Source organism: Vombatus ursinus, unplaced genomic scaffold (assembly GCF_900497805.2).
Source record: "Vombatus ursinus unplaced genomic scaffold, bare-nosed wombat genome assembly UNPS02014799.1, whole genome shotgun sequence".
In the NCBI taxonomy this organism is placed as follows: Eukaryota; Metazoa; Chordata; class Mammalia; order Diprotodontia; family Vombatidae; genus Vombatus; species Vombatus ursinus.
In genome coordinates this window covers 10,149,987-10,172,283 of record NW_020954577.1, presented here as the reverse complement: position 1 = coordinate 10,172,283, position 22,297 = coordinate 10,149,987, and the positions used below count along the sequence as shown (strand labels likewise).

General features: G+C 47.6%; 1 protein-coding gene across 3 annotated transcripts in view; it reads right to left on the bottom strand.

The window, feature by feature from the left end:
- Positions 1 to 22,297, bottom strand: part of RAPGEF5 (Rap guanine nucleotide exchange factor 5) — a 235,505-nt gene that overhangs the window by 25,420 nt on the left and 187,788 nt on the right. Inside the window, exons 12-20 of one of the 3 annotated variants that reach the window (XM_027872074.1) lie at positions 20,797 to 20,941; positions 19,737 to 19,834; positions 17,086 to 17,116; positions 15,611 to 15,689; positions 10,176 to 10,184; positions 9,942 to 10,091; positions 5,668 to 5,765; positions 2,168 to 2,290; positions 1,091 to 1,269 (exon numbers count right to left, since the gene is read on the bottom strand). In XM_027872074.1, coding sequence (XP_027727875.1) covers positions 1,091 to 1,269; positions 2,168 to 2,290; positions 5,668 to 5,765; positions 9,942 to 10,091; positions 10,176 to 10,184; positions 15,611 to 15,689; positions 17,086 to 17,116; positions 19,737 to 19,834; positions 20,797 to 20,941 — 912 coding nt within the window. Of the gene's footprint in view, positions 1 to 1,090; positions 1,270 to 2,167; positions 2,291 to 5,667; positions 5,766 to 9,941; positions 10,185 to 15,610; positions 15,690 to 17,085; positions 17,117 to 19,736; positions 19,835 to 20,796; positions 20,942 to 22,297 lie in introns of all 3 variants that reach the window. The other 2 variants (XM_027872072.1, XM_027872073.1) reach the window with 2 other exon arrangements.

The window sequence follows — 22,297 nt, the reverse complement described above, 5'->3', positions numbered from 1 at the left end:
GAGCTAGGTGGCCCTGAGATTGACTGTCCCTTTCTACTAATGATCTCATCCCTTGACAAATTTCAGCAAATTATTCAAGCAAAAGGGCTAAGACAACCAGGGATGTCTCAGGCCACATTTTGCATCGACAGTATTAGCAGAGGCACAGATGGAGGCTGGCACAATAATATCTACTTAAGAAAACGTCTCATGTTGGTAAAAGATTCTAAGCGGAGACACGTACGGGAGGACTCTGGGCAGGCCGGGGGCCCAGGGGGGTCTAGGGGAGCAGAAATCCCAAAGATAAGCTCCATTTCCCCTGGGCAGTGGCTGCAGCTGCACTCTCCTGACTGCTTTTGTGCACTGCCGGGATTCAAAATCTAACAGCATCAGTGGAAGGATCGGAGGGTAGCTGAACAAGGGCTAGCCCTAAACCTTTCATTGCATTGTGTGGGAAAGGCTGGTTGGGAGGTTGGGGTGGAGGTGGGCCCCATATGAGGGGTTGATGAAAGGCACAGCCTTCCCCATGGCCACTGAAGCATGGTGGGGACTGATCCGAGCGCTGGAGGAGGAAGAGGAGGAAGAGGACAGCATAGTAAATGCTTATCAGATGTCATCCCAGTGGATCCTCATAGCAACCTTATGGGTTCAGTCCCCTAAACCCTATGGGTTTCTCCAGCCCTAACTGCAACATGTAAATGTTTCAGATTTTTAAAAAATGCTAAGTCCCAAACTCATTAGCACCCTAGCGCAGGACCTGATTCCTAGAAGGTGCTTAATGAATGTCTTTTGATTGACTGGTCAATCTGCATTGTTGGAGACAGTGCCTACACTCTCCACAAGGTAAAGGATCCTTTACAAGTCTACAGTGAGGTCAGTGTGGCTTAGAAAGAGAGCGCTAGCCAAAAAAATGGGGTTCACACCCCAGCTTTGTCACTTCCTGGCTGGGGACCCTCTACAAGTCACTCGCTCTCTTCCAGCCTCAGTTTCCCCATATGTAACATGAAGAGCTCTTCACACTCTAGATATAGGACTCTTGGGGTCCATCCCAAAATCTCGCCCCCAGCCCCGGGTCCCCTGTCCACCATGTGCCCCCAGGGCTCACACTTACTGAGCAGCAATTTTGATGAATTTTTTCACCAGCTGAACTCGCTTACAGAGCTGGCTGCAGAGCAGGATCTCCGTGGCCACCCACAGCTGGACTTCGTTGCATCTCTGGAGCAGGAGACTGAGGTTCACTGTGTTCTCGCTGCTGCCTTGTCGGCTGAACGTGAAGTAAATCAGCTCTTGCTGTGGGGACAGAACAGGCTTGTAAAGGCTGGCTCCCTTTTCTTTTCCTTTTTTTAGAGGGTGGGTCATCGCTATGGCATTTGAGGGTCTTGCTGTCAGTCACTAAGTGCCTTCCTCAACCTGAAGGTCACAGAATCAGAGGCCTGTAACTGGGAGGGTCCTTAGGGGATACAGAGGGGGAAATGGAGATGTTCACAGAGGAAGAAGAAATGCTCCTCCTTGAGAATGAAGGGATGACTCCTGAGGAGAACGTAGAGGGGGTGATGGAAAATTGATGATGAAACTTGATTGAAAACTTCAACAAGAACAATACAAATGTTAGTTCACATCACGTTTCTTCCTGCACTCTCCCTTTCAGGCAAAATGGCTATTTACCCTACACAGAATCCCTTCTGCTGTCCCCTTGACTTGATCCAAGCGTCCCCTGCTCCTGGTGTGCTGGACAATCATGGTGGTCTCTTAGCACACCTGACTTCCTTCAAAGCACAATCGAGGGGCCATCTCGTACACCTACCTTTCCTCTCTCTCAAAATTTACTGGGTACAGCTTGCTTCACTCTAGTACAATATAAGCACCTAAAGGGCAGGAGCCTGCTTTTTGCTTCGTCTCTGTATGTCCAGTGCCTCACATAGCATCAGACATAGAGTAGATACCCGATGAGTATTTGTTGAATAATATTGAGAATGTTTCAGATGAGGACTGAACTGGATGACACCAAAGGTCCCTCCCAACTCTTCTAGCACTCTACACTGCTTCTGTTTTCAATTCCATTCAAAAAATACCTATTCTGTCCCCACTACATGATGGGCTCCTTGGAGATCCTTCCCCAGGAGCCACACTGAACTGCAGGCTCTCTGAAAGATATCTCCCACCAACCATCCTTTCCCCCACGGCTTACTTCATGAATCGAGTTGAACAGGCTCCAATCAAAGTTCATTAATTCCATGGCCAGGTCCCATGTATTCATTCCCAAGATCCTCAGCGACCTTTGCTGGGATTCCTCGCTCTCGACCAGTGGGCTCTAAATTGATGGGCAGAAGCAAAGGGATTTTGAGCAACTCCCAAATGTTTCTCACTAAATTAGTTACTCTACAGAGGCCCTGACAATAATCTTCAATGAGTGCACTTAATTTTTCTTCCTGTCTGTTCTCCTTCTGCGAGTTACAACCTATTTGGGAAACAGGTTCAGAAACCAGAGTCTGCGATCAATGACTTCTGATTGAATTAGCCCCTCTCTCACACACAATATAAAATCTGATTATAGGACCCTGCCCCTGGAGTAAGATAATAAAAGCAGAATCCCTGAAATGGCTCTCATTCCTTTTCTGCATGAGTATGTGGGCCATTGAGGAGAGTGAAAAAACCAACAAAAGGGACGGCGTGGGCCATGTGCATCAAGATGGACGTGGGTTGTACATGGAATATGTTTCATGTTCTTTACCTTCCATGAACAAGGAAAACTGTACAAAAATATCAACGGACTGGGACAGGTAAAGCAGGGGGAGACCAAAACCGCATAGAAAATTGGTACTAAAATTAGTTTTGTGTATCTGAGATGTTTACAGGGGATCATGAGACACAGAGTCAGATCTATTTTCTCTAGATGACAGAAATGACTTCTCCCCTCTCTGCTCTGTCCCACCCTCCCAAATGTGAGCTCTATGATAATTGCCCCACCCAGAAATTTGACATAGAAAGTTAACTGGAGGACATCTGACTAGCCTGTCCCGGCTGTGGATACTTTGGTGGCCCCTTTCCAAAGCTGTTTAATATAATACCACCTCTCCCACGAAGGACCTTCCTCCCTGGGCTTTCCCACTTATGAATCCATCAATCAATCAATCACTCAATCAACACTCATTAAGTGCCTACTATGTGCCAAGCTAAGTATTAAGCAATTATTGACAATTTGGTTTTTCACATGGGGACAAGACACAGCAGGGTCAGTTTCTCCCAGGCATTGATTCATTCTTTATATTTGAATCCATAGTGCCTAGTGCATTGCCTGGTATGCAGCAGTCATCTACTACATGCTCTCTGAATGAAGAAATTCATGTATGATTAGTATTTTTGAAAGTTCTTTTGTGTAAAAATGGTTTTTGGTAAAAACAGAGAGCGTCCAAAGTAGGACTTTTCTTATGCGTTTTTAAAGCCCCTAGGCTTTCAGGCATTTCTTTTTTTGTTTGTTTGTTTGTTTGTTTTTAGTGAGGCAATGGGGTTAAGTGACTTGCCCAAGGTCACACAGCTACTATGTGTCAAGTGTTTGGTCTGAGGCCGGATTTGAACTCAGGTCCTCCTGACTCCAGGGCCGGTGCTCTATCCACTGCACCACCCAGCTGCCCCAGGCATTTCTTAAAAAGTATATTCTGTGTGCTAGGCTTTGCGGATGCAAATCCTCCCACATTCTATTGGGGGACATGTGATGAACAAACACAAGAAAATTGGAGGAGCAAGAGAGCATAGACACCTTGGGGGATTCCCAAGGCTGCTGCTTCTCAGAGCATAAGATGAAATTTCCCTGAAGAATTGGCCGGCTAGCCAGCAGCTGCATAATATCTCCTCTAGGGAGCTTTCCAAAGGGGCAAGGGAGCCGGGGGGCCCTCTGAGTCCACAGCACAGCTTGGCGCTACCCATTCTGACTCCACCACACGCAATTATGAAATAGCTGGAGTGTGTCTTTGGCCTTTTATAATCCTTTCCATTTCTTTGCCTGGATGCTTCGTGTTGCCCAGGGTCCCCTGATACGATGCCCTCCCTCAGACACGTAGCCCCCTTCTGGTCTTTTCCTGCCCTCAAAGTTCACCTGTTGGCCCGTTGCTTCAGGACCCTACTCTTTGTTTTCCAAAAGGATGAACTAATTTGTGTTAGGGACATCACACATGCATTCTAGAAGCAAAGTACCTAAGCCCAAAGGGAATCCAGGGCAGCAAAGGCAGGTATAGACAGAGCATTGCTTTGGCAGGTAGACAGCTCATCTGTAAAATGGGGATTACCACATTGCTCATTTCCCAAACCCTCACTGTCCTGACCTGGGGTTCCTACTTCCCAAGGTCATGGGGAGGTTCAAATAGGATAATATACACAAAATAACGCTATGTCAAAGTCAGCTTTTACTCTGACGATGGCAGCATCAGTTTTAAACCCATGCACCCATCAGAAAATTTCTAATTGTAGCTTTCTAATTGAAGTGTCGACCTAAAAAATAAATTAAACTCAATCTAAATCTGAGACCTGGAGAACGTTAGAATTGGAAGAGACTTTGGAGATGATTTGACTCAACCCCTTCCTTTTACAGATGAGGAAACTGAGGCCCAGAGAAGGAAAATGATTTGGCTGAAGTCCTGGGGCTCCATCCTGCGGCCAACCCTTGCAGTCCCAGGAGGCCAATAGGATGAAGCTCTGTGTTGATCCCAGGAAGCCCAGGAGCGGTCAAGGGAGAATCTCAGCAAGAACTGAAAACAAAAGCCCAAGCCTGGCTTTCATCAGCATCCTAATTCTCCCTGACTTTGGAAGTGCCTTCATCCAATTCCTCTTTAAACAGAAGGGGCGTTGCAAACCTTCTCTCTAAGGCTGCTTCTGGGAATTCCAATGGTATAGGTGAGTTAGATTGCGTTAAAGGCCCAGGCTCTCTTTTGCCCTGAAGGCTGCCCAAGGTAAGGTCCCTTTCTGAGCTGGACTTCCCCAGACTCACCAGATATTAATACTAGAATTCAGGTCCGGGGGAAGCGTTTAACCCAAGAGTTCAGCTTCCTTCATACGGGGAGACTACAGTGAGCAGGGTTTAAGTAGGAGAAGAGGGTGGGACGTCGGAAAGCCCACCAGATTTGAAACTGGAAGACCCGGGCTGAAGTCCAAACTCGGCCACTTATTCCCCGGGCAACCTTTGGCAAATCTGGTTTCCTTTTGCGCCTCGGACTCCCCATCCGTAAAAGGGAGTACGTGGCCTCTTGGGCCCTCCTTCAGACTCCATCTGTGCTGCCCCTATTGGGTCGACGCCTCTCAGATCATCACGTCTCCTTTTGAGATGGGAACCGGAATGGTTATCTGGGAAATGAACCTTTAGACTTGAGCCTTTTCCTCAATTTCTATTATTTTGATATTTACAAGGCCTGCTTCATTTGGGGCTTCATTTCTTAGCACCCAGCACATGCTGGTGCCTCAATGCATGTTTGTTGATTGATCATCAATCATTTCAGAACTATGGGTGCTTTGTTTTTTTTTTTGTATTTTTTTTTACCTTGTACTTTGGAGGAAGGCTTCCTTCTTTCCCTTCCTTCCTTTACTTCCTTCCTTCCTTCCCTCCCTCCCTCCCTTTCTTCCCTTTTTTCCTTCTATTTTCCTTCCTTCCTTCCTTTCAGTCTTTCTTTTCTATTTGACAAAAATTCTGATGATTCTTACCAAAGTCTCTGACAGATCCTTCCGGTAGACGTAGATCCGGCCTGATAGCTCAAGTGATTTTGAGATGGCTAAGTCATTTGGTTGAAGTTCATGCTTTTCTTTAAGAAAATAAAAAGAAACAGGATTGTGAGGAGATGAACAACACTGGCAGAGATGACGCATAAATAGCAGCATCTCACAGAGAAATGCCTTTAAAAATAAGTCTGTCTCGAGCCGGAAACATGGTATGACAATCACATTATAACTCTGCTCTGCTCACTTCAATTCAACAAGCATTAAGGCTCAGCTAAGTGAAAGGCAGGTAGGCCTAGGGCACACGAACCTGGTCTTGGAATTAGGAACATCTGGGTTTGAGTCCTGTCATACAGTAAGTGCTTAATGAATGCTTGTTCGTGAATGACCGTGTGTGTGACCACAGGCAGGTCACTTAACCTTCCGAGTGCCCTAGAAATCTGGGCTTCTTTGGTGTGGGAAGCTCCGTAAGTCCAGACTGCCAGCCCTCATCACCAACCTCCTCCTGGCCAAAAACAAACCACCCAAATGGCCAAAACTCTGTGCATCTCCATTCTAAGGAGACTACTGATTTGTACACTCATTTCTGGGGGTTTGCTCCATACCTCTCCTACTAAGGGGTTTGTGACAGCTCTTCTCCTCACTGAGGGGTACAGAGGCCCCCTTCCCCTCACCATGTACAAGTTAGTGATTGTGTTATAGATGACTAAGGTAACTGAACCTGATCCTTGGAGAATGCTATGATAATGTGCCCAGATTCCGGGTGAGACATTCGTGAGAGACATCTCTCATGAGAGAGATTCCAGGTCAAAAAACGGTGAGTAAAAGCCAGGGAAAGGAGTCAGAGGGAAGGGAAAGCCACGGGAATCTCTGAAAATTGTTCTATTGTTCCTGTAGGAAAAGTAGGACTTTGTACACCCAATACCTACATTTACACTAGAAAATTTTATTTTAAGCAGCAAAAATAGTTATTCAAACAGTACATAGGGGCAGCTAGGTTGCACAGTGGATAGAGCACTGGCCCTGGAGTCAGGAGGACCCGAGTTCAAATATGGCCTCAGATACAGAACACTCACTAGCTGTGTGACCTCTGGGCAAGTCACTTAATCATAATTGCCTCATGTAAAAAAAAACAAAAAAACAACCAGTATATAAGTGGTTGAAAGGAAAATGAAGACCAAAGTTCAAATTCTGCCTCAGAAACTTACTACTTGTGTGACCCTGGTAAGTCACTTAACCTCTGTTTGCCTCTAAAATGGGAATATTAACAGCACCTACCTCCCAGGGTTGTTGTGAAGATCAAATGAAATGATAATTGTAAAATGCTTAGCACACAGTGCCTGGCACATAGTACGTGCTATATAAATATTTGCTGCTATGACACATTCATAGGCTAGGACCTGCTCTGCTAAAATCCATTCAGGCTGGAGACTGAGCTGTGAACCTCTCCCCTGCTCCTCCTCTTCCTCTTCCTCTTCCCCTATCTCTCTCTGTTTCTGTCTCTCTCACTTTAAACCAGATGCTTCCCTTAGGGCTTAGGAGGTGTTTACTTTTGTGTGTTTAAATTTTCACTTTGTTTCTTAAGTCAGCAAATGTGGCTCAGCTATTAATCAACGGAATCACTAAACTGTTGCTAGAAAGTGGCCTTGAGGGAGAGGATGGAAAAGACCTAGGAGGAGAGAGAAACTGAAAACTGATACATCTTCCAGAATTTGATTTCTGGCTGGGGGCTCAGAGTCCAAGGAGAAAATTACTGGTTTATTTTAACAACTTCCCAGGGCAGAAAGAATACATCTAAAGGGTTTCTCTGAATGAGGGAAGGTAAGTATCTGGCACTGGGACAGGCATCCACCATTACCCACCAACTAATTCCAAAGGGACCCCTTCCCCAGAGGGGAGGGGACCAAGGGAGTGGCGAGAGAGAGAGAGAGAGAGAGAGAGAGAGAGACAGAGAGAGACAGAGAGAGAGAGAGAGAGAGAGACAGAGAGAGTCATGCCCCAGGGCAGGATTCAGCCCACACAAGGGGCCAAGAGAGTAAAAGTGACTGACTCCTTTGTCTGCCTCAGTGCCAGTCACTCTTACAAGAGAGCGAGGATGAGGAGGAGAGAGGAAGGAGACATAGAAAAGCGGAGAGGGAGAAGAAGGGAGGGTGAAGGGAGAAAGGGAGAAAGAGAGGGGAGGGGAGGAGAATGGGTGCAGAGAGTAAAAAAAAGGGGATGAGGAAAGGGAGAGAAGAAAAAGGGAGGAAAAAAACATTGAGGAAGGAATGAAGAGAGAAGAGAAAAGAAAGGGAAGGCAAATGAGAGAGACAGGAAAAAGAGGAGAGGTGGGGAGAAGAAGGGGTAAAGGAGAGGAGGGGAAGGGGATAAAATGGGGGGAGGAAGAAAGGGTAAGAAGACAAAAAAGTAAAAGGAATGGAGTGAAAGGGACAGAAAGGAGGGCAGGGATGAGAAAATACAGTTCTCCATTCTGAAGACGCCCCCACTGCCCTAAAGGAAATTAAGATGATGCACTTAAAATCAAGGTCACATTAAATACTGGATTTGTGTATTAAGACACATTACTTATAAAAGGACGAGCTACATGCAAAATAGATTTTTAATAGGCAGCACCACTAATAGATTTTCAATTACTATACCTCTCACAATGTTTGGGATGCTTCTAGGGATGGTCCATAATGTGTCTATGCATATTAGAAATCTATAAACCACTGATGAGTCTAATCTAATGGAGGATGAAAGTGGCATTTCACAGCATCATATAGATAGTGGGCAATAAAAGAGCTACTTATTAATTGCTAAATTCACAGAGGCCTCTCTGCTGCTGGAGAACCTGCCTCCCAAAGCTCAGAGCACCTCAGTGGCTGGCCTCTCAGGAGACTTTCTAGAAAGCGTGAAGCCAAGCAAATGGGGCTGCCGTGATCATCACCTTTTCTAACAAGACCTGTTCCCTTGATGGGTAAAGAATGACTTCACATTTAAATTTGTCATCTAATTTCGCTAGGCACTTAAAATGAAGTTAACACGTGTCTGGTTGGAGAGATACACTTGCCTTTATGACAAATGTGCCTGAAATCTATTATAAAAATGGAAACAATACAGCCACTTAAATCCCAGCTACCATTTTTAAGGCGATGGGGGTAAAACCTGAGTCTTGTGTGAGGTGGGGAGAGGAAGCCAACTGAGGCTTCCAAAGCAGGAATTTCAACTGACCTCAGCTGGGGCAAGATTAGATGCATCAATTTGCATATGCAATTTGATTGGTTTGTATCCTCCACTCATTTGCCTCTAAGCAGTGAAACAATAGAAACTCACTAGGCTGTCTGAGAATTCTTTGAAGCTCCCATCCACAGGGAGGCCTTCTCCCCCCAGAGGGATGATGACAATGGGCAAACAGCAATGCCATCTAGGGACTGGGTTTTTCGCCCTCATCCCTCTTCAATAACCTCACAGCCACTGTCAGTTCTTGCATCTCCCAGAGTTAAAGCACATCCTTTGTGCTCTCCAGGAGTAATGAGCTATTAAAAAGGGTTGTAAGCAAAACAGCAGGCCAGAGACCCTGGGCTGTGGCAGGCATGGGGGAAAACGGAGAGGCCCAGGAGGGTCACCAAGATCAATAGAATCAGCTTGTAATCTGACAGATTTTATCCAAGAGAGACAATGAGCCATTCTGTGGTGCTACATAAATATCCACAGAAGAAAGGACCAGGGCCCCGTCTCAACTCACATTGTCCGTAGGAGGCAACATGGTTCGTAGATGCTTATTACCTGTGTTTGCCATGTTTTTTTCTTTCATTTCATAAAAAAAGTTCCTAACCATTGGGCGGCACCTCTCTCTCTCTTTGTCTCTCTCCTCCTCCCTCCCTCTGTCTCCTCTCCCCGTTTCTCTTTCTCTCTCTCTCCCTCCCTCCCTCAAGCAATGTCACCCTTCAGTGGTTTCCTAGGTTAATTTAAATATGAAAATATAGGCGCTTATCTAAGGTCTAAAATATGAAGAGCTTTGTACTCTACTTCAAAACCCTGGAGTGCCTTCCCCGGGTATTCCATTCTTGGGGAGAAAATTCAGCATCGAGCAGGACCCAAGAACTAACTGTTGCCATGGCAACAAGGGGTGGCAGCAGCCTTTCATTGTTCCCATGGTCATCCAGCTGGGGACCCGGAGGGGACCAGCCCAACACTCGCTCGACAGAATGTCCCCCACCGTCTTACTGCAGGAGAGACCGCAGGAGACGATAAGGATTCAAGCACAGGAAATGATTTACCCCCTGAGAAGGTGACAGCCACCAGGGCCAGGTCATCCGGAGCGTGCTGGAGCTTTCCGGCCACAATCTTGAGGATCTCCTGAGCCGTGCTGGAAACCCCGGCCTTGACGCTGATATAGGAGTGCTCCGTTATGTACACATGGCAGAAGACTGTGAACAGGAGAAGGTGTGAGTAAGCCCCAGACAAGCATGCACCAGGCAAGAGTTTCCAAAAACCACGGCCCTGAGCCGTACCATGTCTCCCTGTAACATAGAAATATAACATAAATAATATAAATGCATGTATATCTATATGTGTTTATATATACACATATATATTCAGCGTGGGTATAGTCAGTCAACAAGCATGTATTAAGTGCCTACTATGTGCAGGAGCACTGGGCTAAGTACTGGGGAAACAAAGAAGGGCAAAAGACAGTCCCTGCCCTCCCGGAGCTCCCAGTCTAACAGGGGAGACAATATTCTTCTTTTTTTTTTTGGCTAGGCAATGAGGTTAAGTGACTTGCCCAGGGTCACACAGTAGTAAGTGTTATGTATCTGAGGTGGGATTTGAACTCAGGTCCTTCTGAATCCAGGGCTGGTGCTCTATCCACTGGTAGGAGAGGACTGGAGGATGAAGGGTTGAATGCCAAACAACATAGGATTGTAGATTTGATCCTGTAAGCCACAGGGATTTAGGGAGAGGGGAGATTGACATGGGGGGGGGGTGCAGGAAGTCATATACAGAGACTGACAGATCTTTGTTTATTTGGGGAGTGAGATGATGTGTTCAGATCTAAACACCAGGTCATGTGTGACTTGTGGCCAACACCTATATGGAGTAAAGTGTCTACGCACAGACAGAAAACAGTGGCTTTTCATAGGAGAATGAGAGGCTGGCCCTGGGCACCGCTATCTAGCCATGTGACCCTAGGCAAATCACTTAACTCCCCTCAGTATTCTCATCAGTAAAATGGACATCATGATGCCTGCAGCATCTGCCTCATCAGGTCAGCGTGAGATGTTTGTAAAGGGCTTTGTATCCTTCAAAGGGCTAGCTCAAAAATGTCAGTTATCATCATTTGCCCCATAGGGAATGTAATTACTGTGGTGGTATAATGGATCATAAGAGTGAGAGGCAGTATGGGGTATGGGCAGAGAGATGGCCTTGGCATCTTGAAGTTCTGGGTTCAGGTAGCACGGTAGCTGTGTGACCCCAGCCAAAAGTCACTCAAACTCTCTGGACCCTGGGCAGCTCCAAGATTCCAAGTTGGAGAGAAGGTGCTGATCTCTATGTCTGCTTATTCACTCTGAATTTCTCTGCTGATGAAATATCTATTAACTAGACAAAATGCTGAGGGAGATAATGCATTAGAAAATTAGAGGACGAATATGCGAAGGGACTTTAGAGGTTACCTATCCCAACTGTCTTGTTTTGCAGCTGAGGAAACTGAGGCCCAGAAAGATTGGTTGTGGGACAGTGATATGAAAGCCAGAGAAGGGGACAATGATCAGAACTATGACTTCATTGGCACAGGGAACTCCCAGGTGTGAAAACTCACTCCACCAAAGCAGTTCTGAAACTTCCCTTGGCTGCCTGGGGCACTGAGATGTTAGGGGTCTTCTCCAGGGTCAGCTATAACACTTAAACCCTGGTGTATAGCTCCCTGTCCACTGTACCACTCTGCCTGCCATACACATGATATAGGGAAATAAAGCACTGTGTGTCTAGAGGGCTGATGAATTTTAACTTCTAGGCAGTCAGATTTAAAGGCCTACTCCAGAAATTATTTTCCTTTTCCAGTCCTTTCATTGGAAAGTCCTGGTTACGTGGTCAGGAGGCGCACAGAAGCCTGGCAATCCCACCCTAAGAGTTAATGAAGCCCTCAGTATCTGTGGCCACCAGACCCCCTCCATTGGACCCGCTCTCTGACTGAGACAATGATGAATGAAACAGGTCACTGGCCGGCCCAGCCCAGCCTCCTTCTCAACCCACATAATCCCTTCTCTGGCCCCTTGGCAAGCAAGGTGAATGGGTCTCTGTAAATTCCCTTCATGGCTTAGCCAGTAGAGTAACAAGTAAGATTCCCACGTGGCATCCTTCCTAGATACCCAGGTGAGCCTTAGAAACCAGCGGTGTCCCCCAAACAGATGTGAGGCCGGTGATTTGTCTGAAAACTGGCTGAACCCTAGATAATCTAAGGCAAGGTCCCATCTGCCTGTGCTGGGGCCTGGACTGCTTAATGTTCCCATCAATAATTGGGAAAAATAAGCAAATCTGACACCCTGGGGGTAGAGGCCGGGCCTCCTGGAGGTCAGAATGTGAGGCCAGCTGCAGCCAGAGGAAAGTCACTAGGAAAGTCTTCTCCTTACTGCTCCCCCAGGAGGAGATAAGGGAGCCAGCTGCTCACCTGGCCAGTGAAAGAATCAGGCCTTCTGAGGGGACCACAAGCTCAGAAGTACCCCTCAGTGTGGCACAGAACACCCCAAAGAACTAAGTGAATTGTAGTCTGCATTGGGAGGCATTGGAAGCCGGGCCGGGGAAGGCGAGACGCCCGCTGGCCTCTGCTCTGGTCTGTGGCATTGTACCAATTGTTGGACAACAGGTGTTAGGAAAGACACCAAGAAGAAGAGGTTTAGATAAGTGTAGACAGGGTGAGAGGGGGAGGAGGTGGGATGAGGAGAGGGCAGGCAGAGATGGAGAGGGAGGGGAGAGACAGGAGAGATGGGAGAGACAGATGGGAGGGGAGAGAGGAGGGAGGGGGCTCTGCTTAGCCCCAGAGGGCAGAAGAACAAGCAATGGGAAAAACTTCCTGACCCTTACAGCTAGCCTAAGTGACATAGTTGCCTCACAAGGAGGTGGGCTCCCCCTCACAACAGACCACTAGAAACCAGAGACTGGATGACCATTTGCTGAGGACGCTGTTCCCAGATCACCCAGAGGGGATCCTGTTCAGGTGTGGCCACTAGAGGTCCGTCCAAAGGGACCTGGGACTGCTTCTGGCCTTCCCGAGGCAGAAGGTGGTCCTACCCACCTCAAAGAATCAAGAAACAAAAAAGAGAACGTCTAATTCTCGGAATGTCCAAGTCTAATCCTCGGAATGTCCAAGTCTAATCCTCAGAATGTCCCTTTCCTAATAAGCCTGAAGCCCAAAGGACCTCGGCTAGAAAAGCCCAGCCCGCTGGGCAGGGGATCAGATGCTGGCACTCGGTCCCTGGGCCGGAGAGAACGGTGACATCTCTAGATCCCTGGCCTGGTCAGCCTCATCACTAACATAACACCACTTGACAAGTGTCTGTTTCCCTGCTTGTCAGGGGATTTACTGGGGCTGATGCACCGATGGAAAAAGGCAGTAATCCCCTCCTTGAAAATGGAGTTTTCCAGCAAGCCCACAAATCAATGCATACAAGATATGTTTACACCTCATTAACTAGGCTAGTGAGTACAAGCGCTGAGGGGCCAGGAAACATCAGACCACTCTAAACATTCAACCCCGAAAGTGATCTAATTGGAGCGTAAGACATCAGGGCCAGGGCTGTGTCCTTGCAAGTATCAGAGCGGGGAGGGGGATGTGGTCAGCAGGCGATGGGCGAGCCTGGGGCAGCAGGAGATGACCCGGCCCGAAGGAAGGGCCGGAGGAGTCACTCTGAGGTTTATGATGATTATTGCACTCTTAGTATGACTGTCATCGTCAATATTGGTGTTTGGCCTGTGAAGCACAGCCACAGGGCGCTCCAGAGAAAGAGCCCCCACAATGGATAGCAGCATCTTCTCTGCAGCTTAGGGTCTGCCCAGGACCCCCCAGCCAGGACTCGTCTGTCCGAGGCTAAGATGGAGCCCTGAGGGAGGCTGGATTCAGGTCTCCTTGGCTTTGGCCTTTGTCTCAATAGCAGGAAAGCAGCTGCTTTCAGGTTTTAATTATAAAAAGTAAAGCAATGAAATTTAAAAAATATTATCCATATCATCAAGACCCCAAAAGGCATAGTTTCTCTCCTGCCTCTGTCCCCTACTGATGAGTCCACAATTTCATTTGGAAGGAGGGGGACACTTTGATCATTTACAAATAATGCTTGGGCACTAAAGGGCCCTTGGCGCTGTCCCTGAGGTGCCACACCCAGAAAATTTGCCCTCTTGGGCCTTCCCCAGAATTATCCTAATTCCAGGATTTTCTTGTCTGACTCCTTTCATGACTTCGAGGACCCTGTTTCTTCTGGTGCTCAGCTCAGGTACCGCCTCCTCCCTGAAGCCCTCTCAGCTTCCAGGACCAAAGATCCCTGAATTACCCGGTATTTATTTTTAGCATCTTGTGTCTATATTCATGCACGTGCATGTCTTCCTGTTGGAATGTAAACTCCTTCCTTGAGGGCAGGAATGATTTCCCTCCTGTCTTTGTAATCCCAAGGTCTGCCACAGAGCCTGATACCTAACAGGGGCTGGCTCCTGGGCTGATGGATTCAAGTCTAGCGGACAGAGCGCTGGGCCTGGAGTCAGGAAGTCCCGGGTTCAAATCCAGCCTCAGACACTTACTAGTTGTATGACTCTGGGCAAGTCACTTAACCTTGTTTGCCTCAGTTTCCTCATCTGTAAAAGGGGATAATAAAAGTACTCACCATCCAGGGTGGTGGTAAGGATCAAAGGAGATAATAATTCTAAAAGACTTAGCGCAATGCCCGGCATGCCATCAACGCTATGTAAATGTTGGCGATTTCATGTTTCCCAGTTGTTTTTCTTAGAGCTCCTTATGGGATGGGGGCATTTCTCTTTTGTCTTTGTATCACCATCACTTGGCACAATGTGTGGCACACAGCAAGTGCTTAATTAATGCTTGTTGATTGCTTGATTATGGTAGAAAGACCACCAGCCTCGGTTCAAGTTCTGGCTGACACTTCCTACTTATACTACCCTGGGAATATCACTTAATCTCTCTGAACCTCAGTTTCCTGATCTGTCAAATGGGAAAACACATATATGTGTTTTGTAATTCATAAGTGAATTGTAGTCTGCATTGGGAGGCATTGGAAGCCGGGCCGGGGAAGGCGAGACGCCCGCTGGCCTCTGCTCTGGTCTGTGGCATTGTACCAATTGTTGGACAACAGGTGTTAGGAAAGACACCAAGAAGAAGAGGTTTAGATAAGTGTAGACAGGGTGAGAGGGAGAGGAGGTGGGATGAGGAGAAGGCAGGCAGAGACGGAGAGGGAGGGGTTATGTATGTATATATACACACACACACATATATACGTATACTATGCATATATGTATGTGTATAGATAGATAGATGGATATACACAAACATATATGTGTGTGTGTGTGGATATCCTTGCCTCACAAGGCAAAAACACTTTGTGAATTCTAAAGGGCTTTGCAAACATGATTGCTATACTTCCTATCGCCAGAGGTGGCTTTAGAACTTGGGAAGGTCTTGCTGGACCTTAGAGAATTGAAGCTTTCTAAAGAGAGGGAAACAAGCCCGAACTTTCCCAGAAGCCCTTGCTTCTCTCTAGCCCATGGAGGAGATAAATGTCTAAATGAAGAAGTTGATTGAGGTCAGAGTTGAAATCAAAGCCTTCACTGTCAGCACTTGGAGGCGCTGGCTGGTTCTGGTCACCTTCCATCCTCTCGCCCCACCCCCTCTGCCCCCCCTCTGCCCCCCCACCTCCCCCTCAGACCCATTCTCCCCACCCTTACTCACTTTCCTCTGTTTCACCCACAGTTCCTCGGTGCTGGAGCCAATTCTCCTTAAGACTAAATTGGTGGAAAAGGGCTTTATTCTGCAGAAGAGGAGGAAAGGACAGTGAAGGAGTGTTCCCGGTCCTTTGGAAAAGCACAGCTCGTTCCAAGAAGACCAGCGGCCAAGTCTTTCCTTTGCAATAGGAAACCCACCCATCTAATCTCAGAGCAGGGTGTTGTCTCAGTGAGCACAGAGGTGGAGAGTCTGAGCCTAGCAGCTGGTTGGGGCTGGCGGAGCACTGGGGCCCCAGCTTCATCTCTGGGCAGTCTCTGGGACTGGCAGACCCCAACCTTCTCTAGAAAGATCCACCAGTATATCCTGAAGGGCTCTCTACCTCGGCCTCAGCCCAAAGGCTCATCCGGCCACTGTGACATCACGATTTTCCAATCCCCAAATTTCCAAGAAGGCAACTGGGGCTATTTCATCATCATAGGACCCTAGCTCTGGGGCTGTAGAGAAATTCCTTCTGGGCAGCTGCATTGGGCAGTGGACAGTGCATGGGACTTGGAATCAGGAAGACCTGAGTACAAATTCTGTCTCAGACATTTACTAGCTGGGTAACCCTGGGCAAGTCATTTAACCCGTCTCAGCCTTAGTTTCCTCATCTGTCACTTGGGGATGATAATTATAACACCTGCATCATAGGGATGTTGTAAGGAAAAAAGCGCTAACGTATGTATAGTGCTTTGCAAACCTTAAATGTAAATGCCAGCTATTATTATCATCATTGTTATTATTATTATTATCTAATCCCACTCTTCATTTTAGAGATGAGGAAACTGAGTCAGGAGGAGAAGTGACTTGTGCAAGCAACGGAGGTGGGATTTGAATCCAGGCCCTCTTGCTCCAGAGGCAGGGCCCCTTCTACTCTATCACTCCAGCTCCCCCGCCCCCATCCTTCAGATTCAGTTTGGGCAAATTTAGGACCGAGCTGTTAAGGAGGCATCTTTTTCTGCCCTCCCCCATCTAGACAGGGATCTATGCCAGCTGGCAGGCATTCCTCATGTATTGGCTGACGCTCTCCTTCCTCAAAATCAACCAAACTGAACCCCACCAGCATCTTTCTTGATCCAACGATTCCTTCCTAACCTTGAGTTAAGCTGCCCTCCGGGTGGGTTTGCCCAGAGGCCGGATCAACTCATCTCTAGAGAGGCCAGGGGCCCGGGGGCGCGTCAGACTCCACCCCCACATTGACTCAGACAGAGCCAGAGCAGGCCAGAGTCCCTCTGAGTGGAGCTCATGGGGATTCCATCTGATTTGCCCTGGCACGCGAGCAAAGGAGAGCGGGGGGCTGCAGTCCTGCGGCAGCCCCAGTGTGGTCCTGTCATGCCCTGGGCAGGCTTCCTTTCAATTGTGAAGGCGTGCCAGGGAGGGCCAGAGGGGGGGGCCTCCTAAGGGGCACCCTCCTAGTTCTGATGTAGGAAGCGGCCCCTTACCTTTCTGTGCGGAGAGTATTCATCCACAGTGCTGAAAAGAGGAGGCACAAGGTCAGACTCGGTTCGGAAACAGAGGCAGAGGTCGCCCTCCCCCTCCCGATCCCACCCCCCGCCGTGTCAGGCTGCTGGCGCTGAGAGATGCCAGCCCATCCCAGCACACTGGGCAGTCAGTTCTGTCCTCCCACTGAGAACAGGAAGAAAGAGGCTCAGTGCGCAACAGTGGAGTCAGGGTCCGAGCGGGACCGAGGTTCAAATCCTACTCCGTCACAACCTATCAGCGTGACTTTGGCCGGGTCACACGACTTTCCCCTCGGTTTCCTCATCTGTAACATGGGTGGGTTGGGCTTGGGGACCTCTCGAGTTCCTTCCAGCACCGGATCTAGGACCCCGGGAGCCCCTGCCATCACCTTTAGACCCTCCCCTTAGAGCAGAAGTCGGGGATGTGGATAATCCGGGCCGGACCCCCCCGGTCCGCGCTGGACTGCACTCCAGCAAAGCGCTCGTTACTTGTTGGCACCACCCAGCTCGTGAAATCAGTCGTCTGCGTTGCTTGGTGTGCGCAGACGCTGGACACAAGGAGCCAGGCACACGCTCCGACGTGCCCTCAAGTGAGAATGGCACAGACCTGTTGTGGGATACAGGTGCCTGCCTCTGTGACCGCAGCACAGGGGACGTGTGTGAGCCAACCCATTCGCTGACTTCTAACTCGCTGAAGATGAAAGAATCCCAGCTGCGAAGTTAGAAGGGACCCTGGAGGTTCACTATTCCAACCCGTTTTGCAGATGAGGAAACTGAGGTGGGGTATGATGACATGAATGAGGGCAGAGCCAGGAACAAAGGTCCTGCTTCCACTGTGCCGTGGGTAACCCGGTGACTGAGGCCGACTCATGTTTGATACTAGAATGGCATTTAATCATTGCTTTTATTTTTAAAAATGATTTTAGGCCTAATAGTGGCTGTTCTACCTTTAAGATTTCAGGCCTATTTCCTCAGGTTGTTTGGTCATTTCCTTACATTTTTAAAGTACTCTTTCCCCCTATTGTGATAAGATGTAGAATGGAGTCACTAGGGATGAAAACTTCGCAATTCTGGTAATAACTCTCCCACTGTCCCTTCCCACCTCCGCCCCAGGCCCCCTGCCCCAAAGCCCAGAAAACAGACTGCATTTGAAGCAGGGATTATTTGGGATTAAGCTCACACAGAAAACAATTTTGCCCCATAATCCTTCCATTTCCTCATGTTTACGTGATAGTTTGATACCCTAGAAACAACACAGCGCATGTGAGGAGGAGCTGAAAGCTGTCAGAAGCAAGGCTCACTCTTGGGCCCCCGTGGACCCCGACATGCTCCAAATGACTAAGGATGCCCACCGAGAATATGGCAGGGAGAGAAGTGAGCCTCTGCAATGGAACAGAAAGGGCCGCTGACCCGGGGAACTGACCAGATGAAATCACCGTAGCCTTTTCATCTGGACCACGATGGATCTCATTGAAATTAAATGATGCTTTAAACTGGGATCTAAATTGCTGGTCAAGCAAGACTCAGTTCAATCAATCAACAAGCTTTATTATGCTAGACAGGGGGTGGGCTAGGCGCTGGGACAAAGATGAGGCAGCCCCTTCTGGCAAGGAGTCTACCCTGACTTTTTTTTTTTTTTTTAAGGGGCATCTAAGTTTGATGTGGTCTTCACAGCTCCAGCAGGGGAATTCCCACTTTCGGCATTTTAAAGCAGGATTCCCCCTGCCTCAACCCCCATCCCCACGTGGGTTATAATGGTATCAGAAAATCTAATGATGATTGGTTGTTTATTTACCAAGCTGACCAGGGTGGGGATGGGGGGTGTTCAAATTATTTAATCGTGAACACCTAGGCATGAGGGGCATTTTTGCCAAATGAATCTTTCTAAATTGAAAATTCTAAATCTAAATTTCCAAATCTTTCTAAATTGAATATAAAGTCTCTAGAGGCCCCATAAGTTTGGGTCTTGAAGAATCAGTGACCTATTTATAAATCATCTTTTAAAAAAAATCCACGTATATCCTGAAGTAACTCCTTTCCCTCATTCCACAGTGATATCTCTGAATCACATCAAAACCAAAATTAATTTTAGATTAAATTTACCCCCAAAAAGCACTTTACTCTCATTTTAATAAAGAAAAACATCTAGGGAAGTAGCCAAGGGTCAGCCTTGGAATCAGAACAACCAGGGCTGAAGAAGTATCTCTTCCACATAGAAGTTTTGTGACTCGTCACCTCTAAGCATCTGTCTAAGACGATGAATTACACACCTGCTCCAGCGGAGGGAGTCTCTCCCTCCGGGATGAAATCAGAGGTCTGCTCACCACAAACAGGCAAACCTTCTGGTTTTGTGTTTGTTGATTGGTTTAGGAGAGCATTGGTTTTGTCTAAATCAGCTGCTACTTCTGTTTTGACAGGAAACTAGACAGATTCGATTTTTCTTTATTCCAAGAGACAACAGGGGTCATTATGGCTACGGGACCCCAGAAAGCCGGGGGCACCCATGGAATTCAGGGATCAGAGTGACTGATTTTAGGTCCTCTGTCACCTTTTAAAACCCCCGATTTCCCAGCTTGGTCTATTGAGACTAATTTAAAAATGGACGTAAAAATGGAAAGTCGGAGGCCACTTACTGACGTCGGTGCATCCCAAGGATCCTCTGTAACTCTTTCAGCTCCTTCTCAAGTACTGGATATTCATAGATGTCATCCAGGACATTCCTGTATATGGTCTGGACACACACACAGAGAAAGGCAGTCGAAATTATTTGATTAAAAGTTTTTTTAAACATTTATGGAGCGCCAGGCATTGGGCTAAGTACTTTACAATGATTATCTCATTCGATCCTCACAACAACCTCTTATTATCCCATTTTACAGATGAGGAAACTGATGCAGACAGAGTTTAAGTGACTTGTCCAGGGTCACACAACTAGTAAGTGTCTGAGCCAGGATTTGAATCCAGGTCTTCCTGATTTCAGACCTGGTGTTCTAGCCAATGTGCCACGTGACCCTGGGCAAGTCTCTTAACCTCCGTTTGCCTCAGTGTCCTCATCTGTAAAATAGGGATAATAACTTATAAAGGGCTCTCAGCACATAGTAGATGCTGTATAAATGTTAACTATGTTGATGAGGAGGAGGATTTGTGGACACAAAGAGGGAAAATGTAAACTCTTTAAGTGCAAGGCTGGCTCTGTTAAGGTGTTTGTATCGCCAGCACGGGGTGCCTGGCACGCAGGCAAGGCCTAATGAATGCTTGTTAAATGAATGGAATTGGAGACTTGGGGGTAGACAGCTCAGTCCTGACTAATCACTCACCTGGCCTGTGGTTTATATGAGAAGAACCTTGTAATACAAAGAGCTTTATTGCCCCTCCCCAAACTGGGATTTTAGTCCACAAATACAAAAAATGAACAATCCCTTCTCTCGAGAAGCTGGCATAAACCTTGCAACATCATTTGTTGAAAAAACAAGTCCAAAAAAGTAGATTTTAGTCGGAGATCACCGCCTGTTTCAGAAAATTTTGGCCTCCAACACCTAAACCAAAAAAGCCTGCTCTCTTTGATTCCCCAATTCACATTCAATGAAAGGCTGTCGTGTGGCCTTTTTTCTTTAAATCAAGAATTCCAAAGGCCCTCCCACCCTTGAAGGCGGTCGGTGACCACCGGTGGCCCCCAGCAGCCCCCAGTGCTACCTTCAGGAACATCTTAGAGGGCTCGTCTTCAGACAGCCAGTCCTTGTACAGCCCGATCCACTGGGACACGAGATGCAAGACCTTCCGCTTTCGACGAGGCACGTCCGAGTTTTCTTCCTTGCCTTGATATTTCTTAGCAGAATAGGTGGAAAAGGTTAAAGAAAACACGTGGGCAGCGTCACATTGAGTTAAGTCCCAAAGACGGAGGCCCTTGTCTCTGAGTGGTGATGCTCGATCGTGGCAAAAAAAGAACAGAAGGCACCCATGTACGACACGGAACCAAATGCCCAGGAAAAAGAGCCGGGTAACCCAGGGGAAGGTGGGGGACGGAGCAGCGGGTGATGCCCAAGAGTCCCGGCCTCGGCCAATTCCTCCGCTCTGGGTGTGGGCCCAAGCGTTTGAACCTGCAGCCTCGAAGGGCCTGAGATGAGGGGTTTTCTATGGCCTCTTCTCACTGTCACCCCCGAGGCCCTGACCTGGCCTAGCCCCAATTCAACAGGGTGGAAGGAAGTGGGTCTACTGGAGTCTAGGGTGGCATGAAGGTGGAGACTCCATCTTTTTGGGACCCTATGGCACTTATAGTGAAGTTTCCGGACTGCTAAGATAAAAGGTTTTAGGGGCAGCTTGGTGGCACAGTGAATAGAGCACCGGCCCTGGAGACAGGAGGACCTGGGTTCAAGTCTGGCCTCAGAAACATAACGCTTACTAGCTGTGTGAACCTGGACAAGTCACTTAACCCTATTGCCTACCCCAAAAAAGAAAAGTTTTTAAATGTATAAAATACATAAGAAGTCAGTTATATGGAAATATAGTTATCAAAATAATGTAAAAAATGGGCCCCAGGTTTAGACTTCCTGCTTTAGGAGGAGACTAGAACCCTGAATGTTAAATAGGGACCAGCGTTTTTTTTTAAAAAAACAAAAACCACTTGGCCTGGATCCCAAGGATATAGGTTCAAATCCCACCCTTACTTAGAGCTCAGGTCACCTTGAAGAAGTCAGGCTTTCTGAGTGTTAGTCTCCTCCTTAGAAAGATGAATGGGTTAGAATAGTTCACCTCCAAGGTCCCTGACAGCTCATAACCTATAATGCTTTGCATAGAAGACCTGGGTTCAAATCTTGCCTCCAATGTCTATGATCTTTGTGGCTTTTGGCCGATCACACTACCTGGCTGGGCCTCAGTTTTCTCATATATAACAACTGACTTCTAAGGGCCCGTCCAGCTTTAGATAGATGATGAAGTCACATAACCTCCCTGGGCCTTGGTTTTCTGGTTGGGCTGGGTGACCTCGGAGGTCCCTTCCAGATCCAGATTTCTGGTCCCATAATCCTCTGGCCCTCAGGCTCATGCCTGAGAGTGATACTAGCTATCCTGAAAACAGCTAGCTTTTCTAGAGAGGTGAAGCAGACCATTAGTCCCATCAGGGCACAAGCCAGGTCTTAGCCAACGCTTTTATCTCCCCTTGTGTTCTAGCCCTGGGCTCTGTACACAGTAGGTGTTT